General features: G+C 33.8%; 2 protein-coding genes across 2 annotated transcripts; both read left to right on the plus strand.

Moving 5' to 3' along the window:
• The first annotated feature begins 316 nt into the window (after nt 1–316).
• Nucleotides 317–3,517, plus strand: serpine1 (serpin peptidase inhibitor, clade E (nexin, plasminogen activator inhibitor type 1), member 1). The gene is given in 10 exon segments (XM_051115869.1): nt 317–455; nt 1,054–1,303; nt 1,408–1,632; nt 1,752–1,946; nt 2,032–2,198; nt 2,200–2,231; nt 2,326–2,426; nt 2,557–2,643; nt 2,754–2,837; nt 2,948–3,517. Coding segments are annotated over 9 exon segments (1,179 nt in total). The 5' UTR covers nt 317–455; nt 1,054–1,062; the 3' UTR covers nt 2,995–3,517.
• Nucleotides 3,518–4,384: 867 nt separating this feature from the next.
• Nucleotides 4,385–14,998, plus strand: ap1s1 (adaptor related protein complex 1 subunit sigma 1). The gene is made up of 5 exons (XM_051115820.1): nt 4,385–4,554; nt 8,053–8,231; nt 10,800–10,908; nt 12,374–12,511; nt 13,777–14,998. Exons 1-5 carry the CDS (start codon nt 4,552–4,554, stop codon nt 13,822–13,824), a joined length of 477 nt encoding a protein of 158 aa, XP_050971777.1. The 5' UTR covers nt 4,385–4,551; the 3' UTR covers nt 13,825–14,998.
• Nucleotides 14,999–16,207: the final 1,209 nt, after the last annotated feature.

The raw sequence follows: 16,207 nt of genomic DNA on the forward strand, positions 1-16,207 counted from the left end.
ATAATTAAATAATGATTATTAAAATAATGACACATAAACATATGTGAGAGTTTTCTAATACAAAGAAACATGTTCAAGGCTTTAAAGACTGCTACGCCGCCAAAACTGCCAATGACTTATGCCGTAGACTAAACTAGCTATGACTTAGTTGTTTAACAGTCCTGTAAAAAAACAGGAGAGACAGACAAGAAAAGAGACTGGGTGAAAAAAGTGTTTATGTTTGTCTGTGTGAAAAAAGGGGAGAGGGGGACTGAAAGGCAGACAAGAATGACTTCATAACTTCCGCTAGTGTGAGCGCGTCTGAAGGGAGGGCTCAATCCTTTAAATAGCGACTGAGCAACTCGCAGACACACAAGAGCAGCTTTAGACTTGCATTGGACTGAAGATTACAATAACACGTTACATCTACAAAGAAACGCTTCCAGCCTTCTCTCTTTCAGAAAAGCTTCTTTCAGGTAATTTTAAGCTCTTGTTTTGCCGCGTACCGCAAATCGACGCAAACTTTTATAACCTATGTGTAATGATTAAACTTTCTGAAGTTAAGTTTTTTTTTGTAGCATGCAGCTCAAGTAGTTGATTGTTTGATCTAATATATCTTGTTCACGTGTTTTGGACAGAATTGAATTAGATGTGAAATGTGTAAATGTAATTGCTAGTTGTAATGATCAGTATCAGTAAATTTATACATGTTATATTTGGGTTAAGTGTTAATAGACAAAGTTTCTTTTGTGCTATAGTATTCAGTAGGTAAACTGAATGTGAGGCATGACAGAGTGAGTCAGGATAGATAAACAGAGATGGCATGGTATAGCGTTTGAGTGGTGGGTGTTGTGCCTTGCACATGAGGGAGAAGTTTCACAAGGGAAAGTAAAGTAGCAGCTTGTTCTCCTTTTGGAGTAGGTTGAAGCATTTATTTGTCTCCATGGTTTTGCCGAGTGAACACACCCATATTGTGACCAGAAATGTACTTCAGCAAAAATAAACTTTGGCTTTCTCTCATAAAATCTCTAGCACAGCTGACCAATCTCTCTCTCTCTCTTTTCTCTTCATCAGTTATTCAGAATGCAGAGTCTGAGTGTGCTGCTGATCGTTGCCCTTTGTGGGTCAAGCTTGTGCAACATTTTGCAGGAGAAACAAACAGATTTTGGACTCCAGGTGTTCTCCGAAATAGTCCAGTCTGCTCCCAACAAAAATCTGGTTCTCTCTCCTTATGGCATCTCTTCAGTGCTTGGCATGGCTCAGCTGGGTGCCTATGGCAGCACTCTTCAAATGCTCACCTCCAAGATGGGCTACTCACTGCAAGGTGACTATAATTATAACTATAATTCAGAATATCTAATTTTAATTAAGCAAATATTTGTACAGAATAGGTCTACATGTATGTAACACTCTCTTTCTCTTGGATAGACCGAGGAATGCCAAAACTACAAAGGCTTCTTCAGAGAGATCTGGCCAGTGAAGATGGGGTAGAAGTGGCCAGTGGTGTCATGGTTGACCGGAAGATAATCCTGGAAAAGGTTTTTAGGCGCAGCCTGTCCAAAGCCTTCCAGAGCGTCCCACACCAAATAGACTTCAGCCAACCAGAGATGGCCCGCCAGGTGATCAACAACTGGACATCCGACCACACTGGTGGTAAGTACTTCCTCATTTATACATCAATTTGGATAATGTCTGCTAAGTGATTAAATGAAAGCTCACTCACTATGCAAATTTACAAGATGCTTAACTGATTTATTGTTTTTGTTTCTTAGGAATGATTTCCGACTTCCTCCCATCTGGGGTGTTGAATGAGCTGACACGCTTGGTCCTGTTGAATGCCCTCCACTTCCATGGGGTCTGGAAGACGCCCTTTGACCCGAAACATACTAGGGAGCAGCTATTCCACAGAGTCAACAGCAGTGCTGTATCTGTTCCTATGATGATTATGACTTCAAAATTCAACTGTGGTGAGTGTCAATGATTTGTTTAAAACAACTTCTGAGGAAATTAAGAATTTTGTACTGATTATTTACAACGTTTTTCTTCATCTAGGTGAGTTTGTGACTGAAGACGGTGTGGACTACGATGTCGTTGAGCTGCCTTATGAGGGGGAGACACTAAGTATGCTTCTGCTGATACCGTTTGAGAAGGATGTACCACTGTTGGCCTTGAACAAAGAGCTGAGAAGCAGCAGGATTAACCAATGGAGAAAGCAGATGAAAAAAGATTAACAAACAGCTTGCTATTCCAAGGTAACAGATCTATTTCTGTGAATGTGTGTGGGATTTTCTTTATATTGTGATTATAAAACAGGAGGCCTAATGTATGTGTGTTATAATATCTCAGGTTCTCCATGGATACAGAAACTGATCTGAAGTCCACACTGAGCAAGATGGGTCTTGGAGACCTTTTCAGCCAGAACAAAGCTGATTTCTCTCGTATTACCAGTGAGTATTGGAAATTGTCTGATTTGACTTTTGGCAATGATGTAGCTGTTTTGTTAAATAGATAAATGTTAACTCATTCTTTTTTTTTGATAAATCTAATAAAAACATTTCTCTCTCTTTGTCCAATTAGCTGAGGAACCTTTATGTGTATCCAAGGTCCTTCAGAAAGTTAAACTTGAGGTGAATGAAGAAGGAACCAAAGGTTCATCTGCCACAGGTACAAACACTGAATTCCAATACACAACAACAGTTATTTAATGGCATTAACACTTGTTCTAGTGAAACCAAAATGCATATTTTACTTATTTATTTTTTCTGTTTCTCCAGCGGCTATCATCTACTCTCGCATGGCGGTAGAGGAGATCACACTGGATAGACCCTTCTATTTCCTCGTTCAACATAAACCCACTGGTCAGTTGTGCTTTCATTTCATTCCTTTTTTTTTTATCATCTGGACAGGTCTCTTGTTTGATTTTAGTTGGCTGTTGTTTTATATTAATATCCTTTGGTTAACTTTACAGGTGCGTTGTTGTTTAGCGGTCAAGTGAACCAGCCTCAGGAACACTAACAGACCAAGGTTATGCCTGAAGTAACCATACAAACCAGAAGGACCAAGGAAACCGCCAGCAAGTCTGCACACAATATACTACTGAAGACAAAAGAGTTCTGTTTTAAAATGAAATTGGGAGGGGAAAAATGCAAAACCTTCTGTATCTGTCATTTGAGCATCGCTTGACCTGCCAAACTTTAATAAGAAGTGTATAAATGTTTATACAGTATGTGTCCTCTGTTATGAGGGAGGACAGATCTATCCTATAAAAAGAAAGCAATACTGTTTAAAACGTATGTCTGAAAGATCAGGAACATGTAATGTACAAATTTACAGCCTCAGCAGACGGAGGTTCTACATGCACTAATAATTTGAAGAGTGAATTAATTTGTATGCTTTTTTTTTTATCTGTTTAATGTGCTTATATATGTTTTTAAAAAGTTGTATTTTACTGTATTTATATTAATTTATTGTCGAAGGCTATATTTTCGTGAAGTTTATTCAAATGTTTTCTTTTGTAATAAAAGCGACCATAAGTGAACATGTTTTAGTTTTCTTCTTTATTAAATTACTTTGGAGCTGGCGACATCTTGTGTTCAAAATTTGGCAATAACAAAAAGTCAAATACATTACAGCATTTTCAGATAAGTGAAATGTGAAGATACGCTATTAAAAAAATAGTTTAATATAAATGTAACGTTACGCCTAACAGGAGCTGGCAGTGACGTTGTACAAATGACATCGTAATATCAGATGCCATGTCGCAATGAATGACGAAACCAGAGCAGCATGAATCTGGGTTTTACTATATCATGAAGGACTGAAGTTCCTTAATTCACCATATCTCCGTTACCATGGAAACCTGAATCAGCCCCCTGTTTTGTCATGGCAACAACATCTGAACATCTTGCCCTGATGTCAGAGGCAAAGCTGTTAAGTTCTGCAGATATTACAAGAAAAACACTTTTCGAAAACGTAAACTCAAAACATTCGCTATTGCTTGTTAGAAGAGGGAATTAATTGTTTGTAAATTCTTTATGCAAGAGATCTTTTGTAGACATTAATGCGCGGAGCGCATGCGCGCTGATGCTGATGACGCTACCCTAACTCCGCTTTAGTGACGGGAAGTCCGGCTCGATTCCGCGAATCGGTTCTTTCAAACAGTTCGTTTGAACGAACCGACTCAACTGTTCTTGCACGCCGTGCCACATACGTCATGCTCAATCGTGGTCCCGTACGTCTCGACGTAGCATAGACTATTACGTACTTTAAAATGTTGCCTGCACATATTGCCGTTTATTACGAGTGTTCAAATAAGTTTCTTTAATACCGATATTCCAAGCGTTCTAATCAGACCAATTCGTGAACCAATCACTTTGACCGAAGCTTTGAAAAGATCCGACTCAATATAGCGATTCGTTCACGAGTCGGTTAGTGCTAATCAAGGCTGCTTCAATGGGGCTGTGAAGCTACGAGCAGTCAAATAGACATGTATTGATAATATCTTGCGGTATTTACCAAAAAGCGCTTTGCTGTTCACTGAAAATACCTGACTGCTCTCAATAAGCCGTCAAAATGGTAAGTTATACTCTTACAGCGACATTAATCTGCACTTTTCAGACAAGGCTAGCTAGCTAAGGCTAAGTTAGTACAGTTAGCTACCTTGACACCTCAAACCCTGTTTAAAAATTCACGTCTCACCTGTCGGGCCCTAGGTGGTCTGTTCAGCTTGGACGCTTTGTGTAGTTTACATCTCTCAAATAAAGTGTAACATTTTCATTTTCATGTATTGAAAAGCGTTTGTTCAGTAGCCGGTCAGTTTGACAGCTGGAATGGATGTGTTAAATTGGCACTATTAATTAATCACCTAAACGCTATTCACTGCGTGGTGCTTATACAAAGCATTTCCTGAATATCTGAGGTGTCGTTTTATTAGAGGTCCTATTTTTAAACTTATCTTTTGACTTTTGATTCGACCCGGAAACGGTTGTGTAGTCACTGCTTTGTATTTGAACGTAGACCTGTGAGTCAGAAGATTGCCTTTAATCCCACACAGTACATTTCACTGCGGTTTTTTAAGGTCGTAACGATGTGTTCTCTCAAAAATATTCCATTGTAGAAGTATTTCACAACATATTTCCTTTGTTCAATCAGTTAAGCATTAAAGGAAGTGTTGTTCTGAGAGATAATATCCAACACATCATACAACAGTGTTTACTAACTGAAGACAGCACTAATGATCATAGCAGAGGGAAGCAAAATGTAATTTCTTTGTACACTGTCCAAACTGTTTAACATTTCACTGTTTGCTATGTTTAATAAACATGGCATAATCACATCACTACAATATCAATCTAAAGAGAGCATTTATTTCTCCATATAAGACCTTTTGTTTTTCCCTCTTTCTATGGCACTAGAAAAACAGCAGAAAACATTCATCGCTGTAAGTAAAGATGTGTAGTTTAGCAGTAGATGGTGATCTGACTGTCTGTTCTGTAGATTTTTATGTTTGTTATTAACAGTAGAATTTCATTAATTTAATGTCCAATATTTGTGTTTAAACTACTAACAAGTGTTATAAGACATAGCACTGATCAAAAACAGTGCACTGTTTTAACAGTCTGGTTTGTCTGTATGTGTGGATGCTAAATTGTCGCTTGGCTGCTAAATATGGACTTGAAACCAGGAACACTTTTTTTTTTTTTTTTTATAGCACTGAAGAAGATAGTCTCTCTTTCCCTTAGGAGGTTACTATTCTCGTCCCTGGCCTCAATTAATTTTTTTCCCCACATCTCATTTTTTTATGTCTTTCTTTTTTTGGATATTAAACGTCTCTTGTACAACAGAGCCTTTCATTGCTAAGAGCAATGCATCATTTCTAGACTATTTGAAGGGCAGATGTAGGCTGACAAATTCTGGCACAGAGTATGAGTCCTCAATTTAGCAAGCTGGTAAAAATGCTCCACAATTAAACTCATGCGTGCTTTAGAGTAGTGTTCCATGTGATAGTCTTGTGGTTTTTAATCGTAGTGTGTCATACTAGTTCTTTGATCGGAAAATGTAATAGTTGGATAGCCTTTCGAGTGGATTGAGCTGAATGCACCGTGTTGGAAATGTGGGCCATGTCTGATGGGAGCAGATGCGGTACTCTTCAGCTCTCTTTTTAAATATTTAACACGTTTGAAATGTATAGGCCAGCTCACTTTCTAATTTTGCAATGATGGATGACGCTGAAGCTATTTTAGGAAAAAAGAGATAATTTTTTTTTTTCCCCCTATTACACCATCATCCTTTCTGATAAGTCAGATGCTGGTTACAAGCACAGCTCACAACATTTGAAACATGATTTGTTCATGTTATCTGTAGTTGACAGATAACGTGGACATGAACCTTTTCTAAAATCTTGAGGACATGAATCATATGAATTTGCTTATGAATTTGTAAAACTAGTAGTTTTTAAATTAAAATGAGGTCGTCATAACTGCATGTTTAATAATTTATCATGTAACAGGTTTTATTGAAGTATAGCATGAAGCACACTGCATCATGTGATTTTAACACACCTCCATATATATGTGACCCTGGACCACAAAACCTTCTTATGACGTCTTATGTTGCACGGGTATATTAGTAGCAATAGCCAAAAATCCATTGGATGAGTCAAATTTATCGATTTTTCTTTTATGCCAAAAATCAAGATCATGTTCCATGAAGATATATTGCACATTTCCTACCGTAAATGTATCAACTTTATTTTTGATTAGTAATGTGCATTGCTATGAACTTCATTTGGACAACTTTAAAGGTGATTTTCTCAATATTTTGATTTGTTTTGCACCATCACATTCCAGATTTCAAATGGTTGTATCTCAGCCAGATATTGTCCTATCCTAACAAACCATACATCTATGGAAAGCTTATTTATATATAAATTTGTATAGTAAAATTGTTTTTATTAATTGACATGAAAATATGAATATTAAATGAAGAACAAAATCAAAAAACTATAAAATTATAAATGGCTTGTCAACCATCTGGAATTAAGTTTGCTGAAATAACAAAATTACTAAAACTAAAATAAAAAATCAAGCTAATAAAAAATATTAAAAAGCAAAAGCGCATAACAAAAGTGCTAAAAGGTAAACTAATATTAAATTTAATTAAAAAATAAAAACTACACAACCATATAAAAGCAAATAAATATTAATAAATACAATACAAAAATGTATGTTAATTTTGTTATTTTTTAAAATGTCATTAATTATTAAAAATAAATATATTATTATATAAACTAAATATTACTGTATAGGGTTTTTTATTTATTATTTCTAAATGGTAGTTTTACTTTTTCAACCATAATTATGTACATATTAATTTATTACATACACACACATATAATTGAATGTTCAATTAGTTGGCTAGGAAACATTTCTAATTTTCATCTAATATTTGGTTTGCTTTCCTGTTTGTATTAGTGTTCTTTTAATATTATTTATGTGATATTATAGTTTTTATGAATATTTGGAATGAGCTTATATTTTAGGTTTTAATTGTATTAAATTCAATTACATTTTTATTTAATGTTTTTTGTTATTAATTTTAGTATAAGTTTTAGTTTAGTTTTTTAGACATTTTGTTATGTGTTTTTGTCTGTTTTTTACTTTATTTATGTGCTACAATTTAGGGTTAATTTGTTCTTAGTTTCAATTAAGTTTTAGTTTAAGATTTAGTTTTTTTATTTCAACTTAAACGATCTGAAATTAAGTTTGTTGAAATGACAAATTTCCAAAACTGAAATAAAAAAAATCAAGCTATAAAAATATTCAAAATTAAAATAAAAATGTAATAAAAGGTAAACTAAAAATAAAATAAAACTACACAAACATAAAAAAGCTAATAAATATGAATAAATCTTGTAATAGTACATAAATAATACTACAATAACACTGCTCCAATTATTTATTTGTTTATTTAGCTTAATCATCTCTGCCATAGTATTGTCTGGTTCTTATATAATAACTATTTTTTCTCTCTATGCAATCTCTCTCATCTCTCTCTATCCCTGTTTCTCTGTAGATGCGCTTTATGCTTCTGTTCAGCCGGCAGGGGAAGCTGCGGCTCCAGAAATGGTACACGGCTACAGCTGAGCGTGACAAGAAAAAGATGGTCAGAGAGCTCATGCAGGTGGTGCTGGCCAGAAAACCCAAAATGTGCAGCTTCCTGGAATGGAGAGATCTAAAGATAGTCTACAAGAGGTAGAAAACCACGCATGCATTTGATGCCTTTGTGAGACAGAAATGTCGGTTGCAAATGTGTCTCTCTTTCTCTGTTTCGCACATACACGCAAAAGGTTGGCATTAATAAAAACGTACATCCTGGTACACAGACTATACACCATTTTTCTTGCTGACCTGTTGTTTTTACTTTTCTAGTGAAGAGTACATGAAATTATTGTGAACGATGACTCATTGAATGCGTCACTATCGAAGAGTGGAATTGTTTGAAACATCAAAATACATTTCATATTGAGTCACCTACGCACATACACGTCAGCTTTGACTTAATTCATTAGTAACCTCTTGTGAACTCTCACAGTGCCTCTTTGCATTGCATAATTATATGAGCGTTTAATCATATGAGTGTTAAATACTGTCACCGCACTCAGGATGGACAATGGAAAGAGGTGTATAGAGACGGTCATTGTTTTTGGCCACAAGGAGGCACTAAAAGTAAAGGTGCCTTATTCTTTATTGCGTGCGATGCTTGTTTTTGTTTTTCACCTCTGCTCTCCATCTGATTTGGCAGCTACTTAATGTCATTGAGGTTTGAATTAGAGTTCAGAACACCTTCACCATAACATCCTTGTTGGCTCAATCCTTATTACGTTTTGGTTGGTCACTTCCACTCACACTAAGGGAGTGTGTAGATTATTTCAGAGGTAGTGAAGCAACACGCATTGATCTAGTCACTTCATTTCATTGTTGTCAGCATTCACCATGTCTACTCCCCAGGCATCCAACCAGCACCTGCTGCATGTTATTGCTTTCAGTTATCACTTTTTGTGCTTCCCTAGTTTGTGTCAGTGTTATTTTAATATTTATATGGTATTGTAGTTTTTATTACTATTTTGAATTAGCTTTTATGTTTCATTTCAGTTGTGTGTTTTTGACTTTTTGTTTTTTTTTAAATATCAGTGTTAATTTGTTTTTCAAGTATATAAATAATTGAATCTTCTGTTAGTTGGCTGTATTGGCACATTTCTCATTTTTAATTTTCTAATATTCGGTTTGCTTCCCTGTTTGTATCAGTGTTATTTTAGTATTATTTATATACTGTTATAGTTTTTATTACTATTTTGAATGAGCTTGTATTTATTTATTAGTTTTTACATTTTATTAAATGAGATTTTATTTTGATTTTTAATGTTTTGTTTTGTTATTAATTGTAGTTTCACTTTTATACTTATGTGTTTTTGTCTTTTTTGTTGTTTTATTAATTAGGAATATTACTCTTTTGGGTTTATTTGTTTTTAATTTAGATTAACCTTTAGTCAAAATTTAGTTTTTATTGTAGTTCACACATTTGAACTTTATTATATATATATATATATATATATATATATATATATATATATAAATATATACATATATACATATATAAATGTTCATGTGTTAAATGTTCATGTTCAGTTAGTTGGCTGTAGGCAACAACTATTTGAAAAACAAGAATCTGAGGGTGCAAAAAAATAAAAATATTGAGGAAATCGCCCTTAAAGTTGTCCAAATGAAGTTCTTAGCAATGCATATTACTAATCAAAAATTAGGTTTTGATATATTTACGGTATGGAACATGATCTTTACTTAAAAGATAAAATAGATCATTTTGACCCATACAATGTATTTTTGCCTGTTGCTATAAATATACCTGTGCTACTTAAGGTTTTGTTGTCCAGGGTCACATATTTGGTTTGCTTCCTATTTATATTAGTGTTATTTTAGTATTGTTATATGCCATTATAGTTTTTATTACTGTTTTGAATAAGGTTTTATTTTTGTTTTTAATTCAATAAAATTTTACTTTTACTTAAATTTAGTTTAAGTTTTAGACAATTTATGTTTATTTTTGTCTTATTAATTTGAAATTTTACAATTTATTTAGATTTTTTATTTTTTTAATTTCAGTTAAGTTTTAGTTTAAGATTTAGTTTTTGTTTATTTCTAATTATTAATTTTAGTTCTTCAACCATGTTTATTATTTTATTACATACACATACATGCATATATAATTGAATGTTCAGTTAGTTGGCTAGGCACCCTTCAAATTTTTAAATTTTCTAATATTTAGTTTGGTTCCCTATTTATATCAGTGTTATTTTAGTATTATTTATATTCTATTTTAGTTTTTATTACTGTTGAATTGGCTTTTATTTTTGTTTTTAATTTTATTAAGTTACATTTTATTTTTACTTTTAATGTTTCCTTTTGTTATTTTAGTTTAAGTTTTAGAATTTTGTTATGTGTTTTTGTCTTTTATTTTATTCATTTTAAATATTATTATTTAGGGTTAATTTGTTTTTATTTGAATTAAGGTTTAGATTTATTTATTTATAGTTAGTAATTTTAGTTCTTCAATCATTTATTATATATTATATATATATATATATAATATATATATATATAAAATTGAATGTTCAGGTAGTTTCCTAGGCAACATTTTGAATTTCCATTTAATATTTGGTGTGTTTACATGATTGTCTTCACTTTTTGATTGTGTTACGTCTAATACGTCCATTTATCGGGGTGTGTTTGTGTGTGGGTATGTAGGTATGCCAGTCTATATTTCTGCTGTGCGGTGGAGGAGCAGGACAATGAGCTGATTACCCTGGAGGTCATCCATCGCTTTGTGGAGCTGCTGGATAAGTACTTTGGCAGTGTGAGTCATTCCTCGCCACCACCCCTCTTTCATCTGGCCTCTCTCTTTCTCTCCTCTTTTCGTGCCATTTCATACCTCACATCACAGCAACCCAAAACCTGTGAAATTCTCTTTACTTTTCCATCCTTTTTGCTTTTTTGTCTATCCTCTCCTCTGCTTTTATCCTCTTATTCGACTGTTTTTCAGTGTAAATGTCACATGATGCTTTTTATCTCCTTCTGTATTGATATTATTTGCTGTTGTGCACATGGCTTTTCCGTTTTGATTATCTGACTGTTTTGGTTGCCTGTCATTTATTAAGGTTAATTCCCTTGTGCATCATAATATTACATTTTTAATGGAGTGTAGCGTCCACAGTGTTCCTATTCGACCACTTTACCATGCACATCATTTTCCTATCACCGTTACAGTTTTGGTTAAGTTGTTGCCATTTATTAAGATACATTGATGTTAGGTTAAAATCCTGAAGTACGGTTTCCACAAAAATATTAAACAGCACAGCAATTTTCAACAACATTGATAATAATCAGAAATGTCTATTTTATTTATTTATTTAATGTTTTATTTGTTAGGGACCGATACAGTAAACATAGATGAAACTGAAACAACAGTCATCCCATGCATGTATCATAGTGCTTGTAGCTGAAGCTAATTTTCAACACTTTTTATTACTATTTAGTGTTAATTTGGATTAAGATTTAGTTTTTATAATTTCTAGTTAGTAATTTAGTCCTTCAAACATGATTATGTTTATTAATGTGTTACATACACACACTTACATATAATTAAGTGTTCAGTTAGTTGGCAACATTTCTAATACTTGGTTTGCTTCCTTATCTGTATCAGTGTTATTTTAGTATTATTTATATTGCGTTATAGTTTTTTTATTATTATTATTATAGGTTCTATTTTTGTTTTTTTTAATTTTATTAAATTAAATTAAATTAAATGTTTACTTTTAATGTTTTTTTTTTGTTATTAATTGTAGTTTAAGTTTTAGACATTTGATGTGTTTTTGTTTTCTTATTAATTTAAAACATTAATATTTATTTGGAGTTAATTTGTTTTTAATTTCGATTAAGTTTTAGTTTAAAAGGTTTTTGATAATAATCAGAAATGTCTCTTGAGCACCAAATTAGCATATTTGAATGCTTTCTGAAGGATCATGTGACACTGAATACTGGACTTGCCATCAAAGAAATAAGTAATATTTTAAATATAATAATATAGAAAACGGCCATTTTTAATTGCACTATTTCTCACTATTACTTTCATTAAAGAAAAATAGTACAGGCATATAAGTGCTGTCTTATTCATATTACTATGAACTAAAATTTTGACTAAAATTTTAGTAAGGTTTACACATTTATGTGACACACTCATGTTTTGAATATTGCCAGATTCTTGTGCATGTAAATGAGATTATTCATGTCTCCTTTGTTTTGTGTGTGTGTACCCAATGTAGGTTTGTGAGCTTGACATCATTTTTAACTTTGAGAAAGCTTACTTTATCCTGGACGAGTTTCTTATGGGGGGAGAAATTCAGGACACATCCAAGAAGAGTGTGCTTAAGGCAATCGAACAGGCCGACCTTCTACAAGAGGTGTGTGTACGCATGTTACTTATGTATTCAGTGTTTCCCCTAGGTTTACATCATTGCGGGGGGTCTTTGGTGGTAACCGGTACCCAACGGTACGTTTATTCTGTATTCTCTGTGTAATAACGAAAACATTATTTAAGTGAAAAAGTAAATCACAAAAGTAAATTTTGAACAATAGGGCCATACAATCTTTTTCTTTTTTTTTTTTCAGAAATTCTTGTGTTTTAATTTTTCTGATAGTGAAATGAAGGCATTAAACATTTATTTATTTTTAATCAAATGAAACCCTTTCATTTTTTGGCGTACAAACAGAGGTTTACTATTAAAATGAATGTATGGAAAAAAATTGTGTGAATATTCAGTTAAAAAAAAGTTTTAATAATTCTAGTATTTTTTTTTTTCTACAGTTAAGTGGTTAATCTTGTAATATTTATTTTTATCATTTAACTGTTTTATTTAAATTTGGCAGAAATAGAATATAGAAACACCTACATTATACTGTACAAAAGTAATAAAATACTAATATATTTCTGTTACATGTTAAACCGTACTTTTATTTTGACAAGTTTTCTCACGGTACAATTCACATGAAGTGACTCTCACAGCACATTTAAGTTTGTGTGTTTATGTCCTATAGTAGACAAAATTGTGTTTTCGCCATTTATTCATACAGAGGCAAACGGAACATGCAGGATTCATATTTAAACTGTCTTTTTGCGTTTCAGTATTCACAGACACTAGTGCATATTGCAATTCGAATTAAGTGACAGACCAACTTTTGGTTTATTTAAACAAAAATCGATGAATTCCGTGGAGTAAAATCCGGTTTTATGAATGGACTTGCGATCCCGTCCGCGTTTTTGCGGAGGAGAAATTGTGTCCGTGTAGAGACATTAATGACATGCCGTCGTGTGAATAAGATAAATAATATAAGGCTATTTAGTTATTTGTAATCTGGCTCTATATTGAAAATAAAATTAAATAAAATAACTTGACCTTAAGGGGGGCTGGGGGTGCCGTTGGGGGGGCAGGGCGCCCCCCTAATATAATGGTTGGGGAAACGCTGGCATTTCTGAATGTTGTTTGCTAGCAAAAATCCGAACATATTACTTGATTTCTCGTCTTGTGGCTCCTTTTTACGTTTATATCCTCTCAGCTCTTCTGAGCATTGCACATTGTAAGCTGCCAAGTTAAGTAATCACTGCATTGTGTAATGCAGACTGTGAGGATCCCTTAATGGAAACCCTTGTCTCCTTTTCTCCGGACAGGAGGATGAGTCACCCAGGAGCGTCCTAGAAGAGATGGGGCTGGCCTAGTAAAAATTTCCAATGCAGTGAAGACAGATGGTAAATTTCGGTACTACTGCGACACATGGGTTTATGTGAAGGGGAGTTTGTGAATGGGTCCAAAGGGTGGGAGGAAAACAGGGGAAGGGTAGGTGGGGTTAATTTTAGTACTACTGAGATCAGCATGTGATTGTATTTCAATTCCAACCTTTTATTTTATTTTATTTTTTGTCTTTTAAATTTTAAAATGGCTGCCTAGCTGGGAGCTCATCTTTCTTAAGAGACACTGTAGAAAGAGAGTTACAGATAGACACTCGAATTTGGCAATCAGAAACATATTTAGAAAAAGGAGTTGAGCCTTGGCAGTTTAACAACAGGTCATGCAATCTCAGCTTTTAGTTTTGTTTCAAAGAGTGATTTATTGTTACATTGCTCAAGTGACCTGCTTTGGAAAAGCTACCTGTAGTAGATTAAAAACCTCAAATTGAATCTTCCTAAATGCCATTACTGTACATCTACTGTAGCTGCTCAGGAAACAAAGACACTGACCATCCAGCCATGTTTATTTGTGTGAGATGCAAATATTTGTACTTGTACCACTTTAAATGAAGTGCTATTGCAGCATATGGACCATAAGTAAATCTTCTAATGGGTTTTTTCTAACGGGTCGATTTTGAGGATATATTCACCAAACGGGAGGAATATTAAATAGACCTTTTTAAATGGCTACGATACTGAATGGGCTATATTGTGCGGTCTATTCATTCTGTTCTGTCCCTTGAGCCACAGTAGTAAAACGTCTGAATGTGTATCACTACGAGAACAGGGCACTGAATCTCAACCACAAAATGGCGCTGCAGCTCTTTCCTGTTTATCTTGGTCTACATCCTGCTTTCCAAAGACGTGTTTCTGATCGTAAGCGTGGCGTTGGAGTTGTAATAAGTAAGGGAGAATTTGTAGCTCGTTTCAGATAACAAAAGAGGGCTTTGATATTAAGTGTGATGTATTTACATAGCTTTTTAAACGTGGTGTGAAATAAGGGAATATTTTGAGATGAACTGTGTTTCTTTTTATTAAAGCAATTGAATAATTCAGCATGAGGGCATGTTTATACCTGTGTAAAATCTGTCAGGTAACCGAAACAGAATTATGTGTGAATGTAATTTTATAAATAATAAAACACAATTTTAGTCTAAACTTTCAAGTACATTGACTTTTTTCTTCCTCATCTGTTTTCATGATTTTTTTTTTCTTTTTTCATGTAATCTTATACCTAATGACAGCAGTTACAGTTTTTAGAGGAAACTTGTGGAGCATTTTGTCCAAACTGTTTGCATGTTGGCTTTTTTTTTTTTTTTACATCCGTCATTCGTGACCTCTGTTGGTGTAATGTTGGCATCCCCAAACAAGACAAAAGGATGCTTTGTCAGGAATGTATTATGTATTGTGTGTGTGTGGAGCAAAGATAAAGAATGCTGAAGAGAGAAAATGAGAGAGAGAGTGCAAGAGAGAGAGTGAGATTGAGTATGTAAGTGGATGAGTCACCAGTCGGTCGCTTGTGACAGTGGTGCAGTGAAGCTGACTGCACCACCATTGTGGCAAGAAACAGACAATGAAGAAGCAATGGAAAAGTAGAAAAAAATATTACAGGTGAAGACACAACTTGTCCATATAGTGAAAACAGACATGCTTTTAGAATAAAAAATTATGTTGATGAAGTCGGAAGTCATAACATTACAGATGTTGAAGACAAAAAAAAAGGTGTTTTCAGTTTTCAGAGCTAATCATTGGTAACATAAGGTGCTTCTTTTTCGACATCTCTTTTCTTTATCTTTCTCGAAGTGTCTTGTTATTGTCTGTTTGTGTTTCTTTGTTGGGGATTTCTGAAAACAGAAATCTGTTGTGTTTTTCCACCACCATCAGTGTGAAGGTGTCAAACGATTTGACCCGCAGCATGATTGCAGCTCTCCCTCCTTTGTCTAAATATAAGCTCAGCTGTTGGTCAGCGTGTCTTCCTTTATCTCCTCAGTGGAGATGGACAGCAGACCATTTCCAGAGACACTGTCATGTGCCTTTTCAGCTTTTCACCCTCCTGTCAAATTGCATTTCTACAGCACTTAGTGACTAATTGTGTATCCTGTGGTTTTTCATGCAAATGCAATGCGTCATCATCTTTTTAATGGATTTAAGATTATAATGCTTGTTTACAAGTCCACTAATGTGTTTTTTCCCCTGATATGCATGCAGTGTTCATGTAGTGCATGAAATTCCACAAAAAATGCTTTATAAATATTACTTTCCTGTGTATATGCAGTTTTAAAGGGTTATTGTTGGATTTTAGGTAAAGCGCTTGTCTTGTTTTTTTCCATGTAAAAATATAAACAAAGTTAAACACATGCAGGTAATTAAAAGT

The sequence above is a fragment of the Labeo rohita genome, chromosome 7, assembly GCF_022985175.1.
Source record: "Labeo rohita strain BAU-BD-2019 chromosome 7, IGBB_LRoh.1.0, whole genome shotgun sequence".
In the NCBI taxonomy this organism is placed as follows: Eukaryota; Metazoa; Chordata; class Actinopteri; order Cypriniformes; family Cyprinidae; genus Labeo; species Labeo rohita.

Bases quoted from the DNA above. Each gene is read 5' to 3' on its own strand.
- ap1s1 (XM_051115820.1), top strand. The intron at 10,909-12,373 runs GTGAGTCATTCC...TACCCAATGTAG, and splicing joins TGGATAAGTACTTTGGCAGT to GTTTGTGAGCTTGACATCAT. The intron at 12,512-13,776 runs GTGTGTGTACGC...TTCTCCGGACAG, and splicing joins AGGCCGACCTTCTACAAGAG to GAGGATGAGTCACCCAGGAG.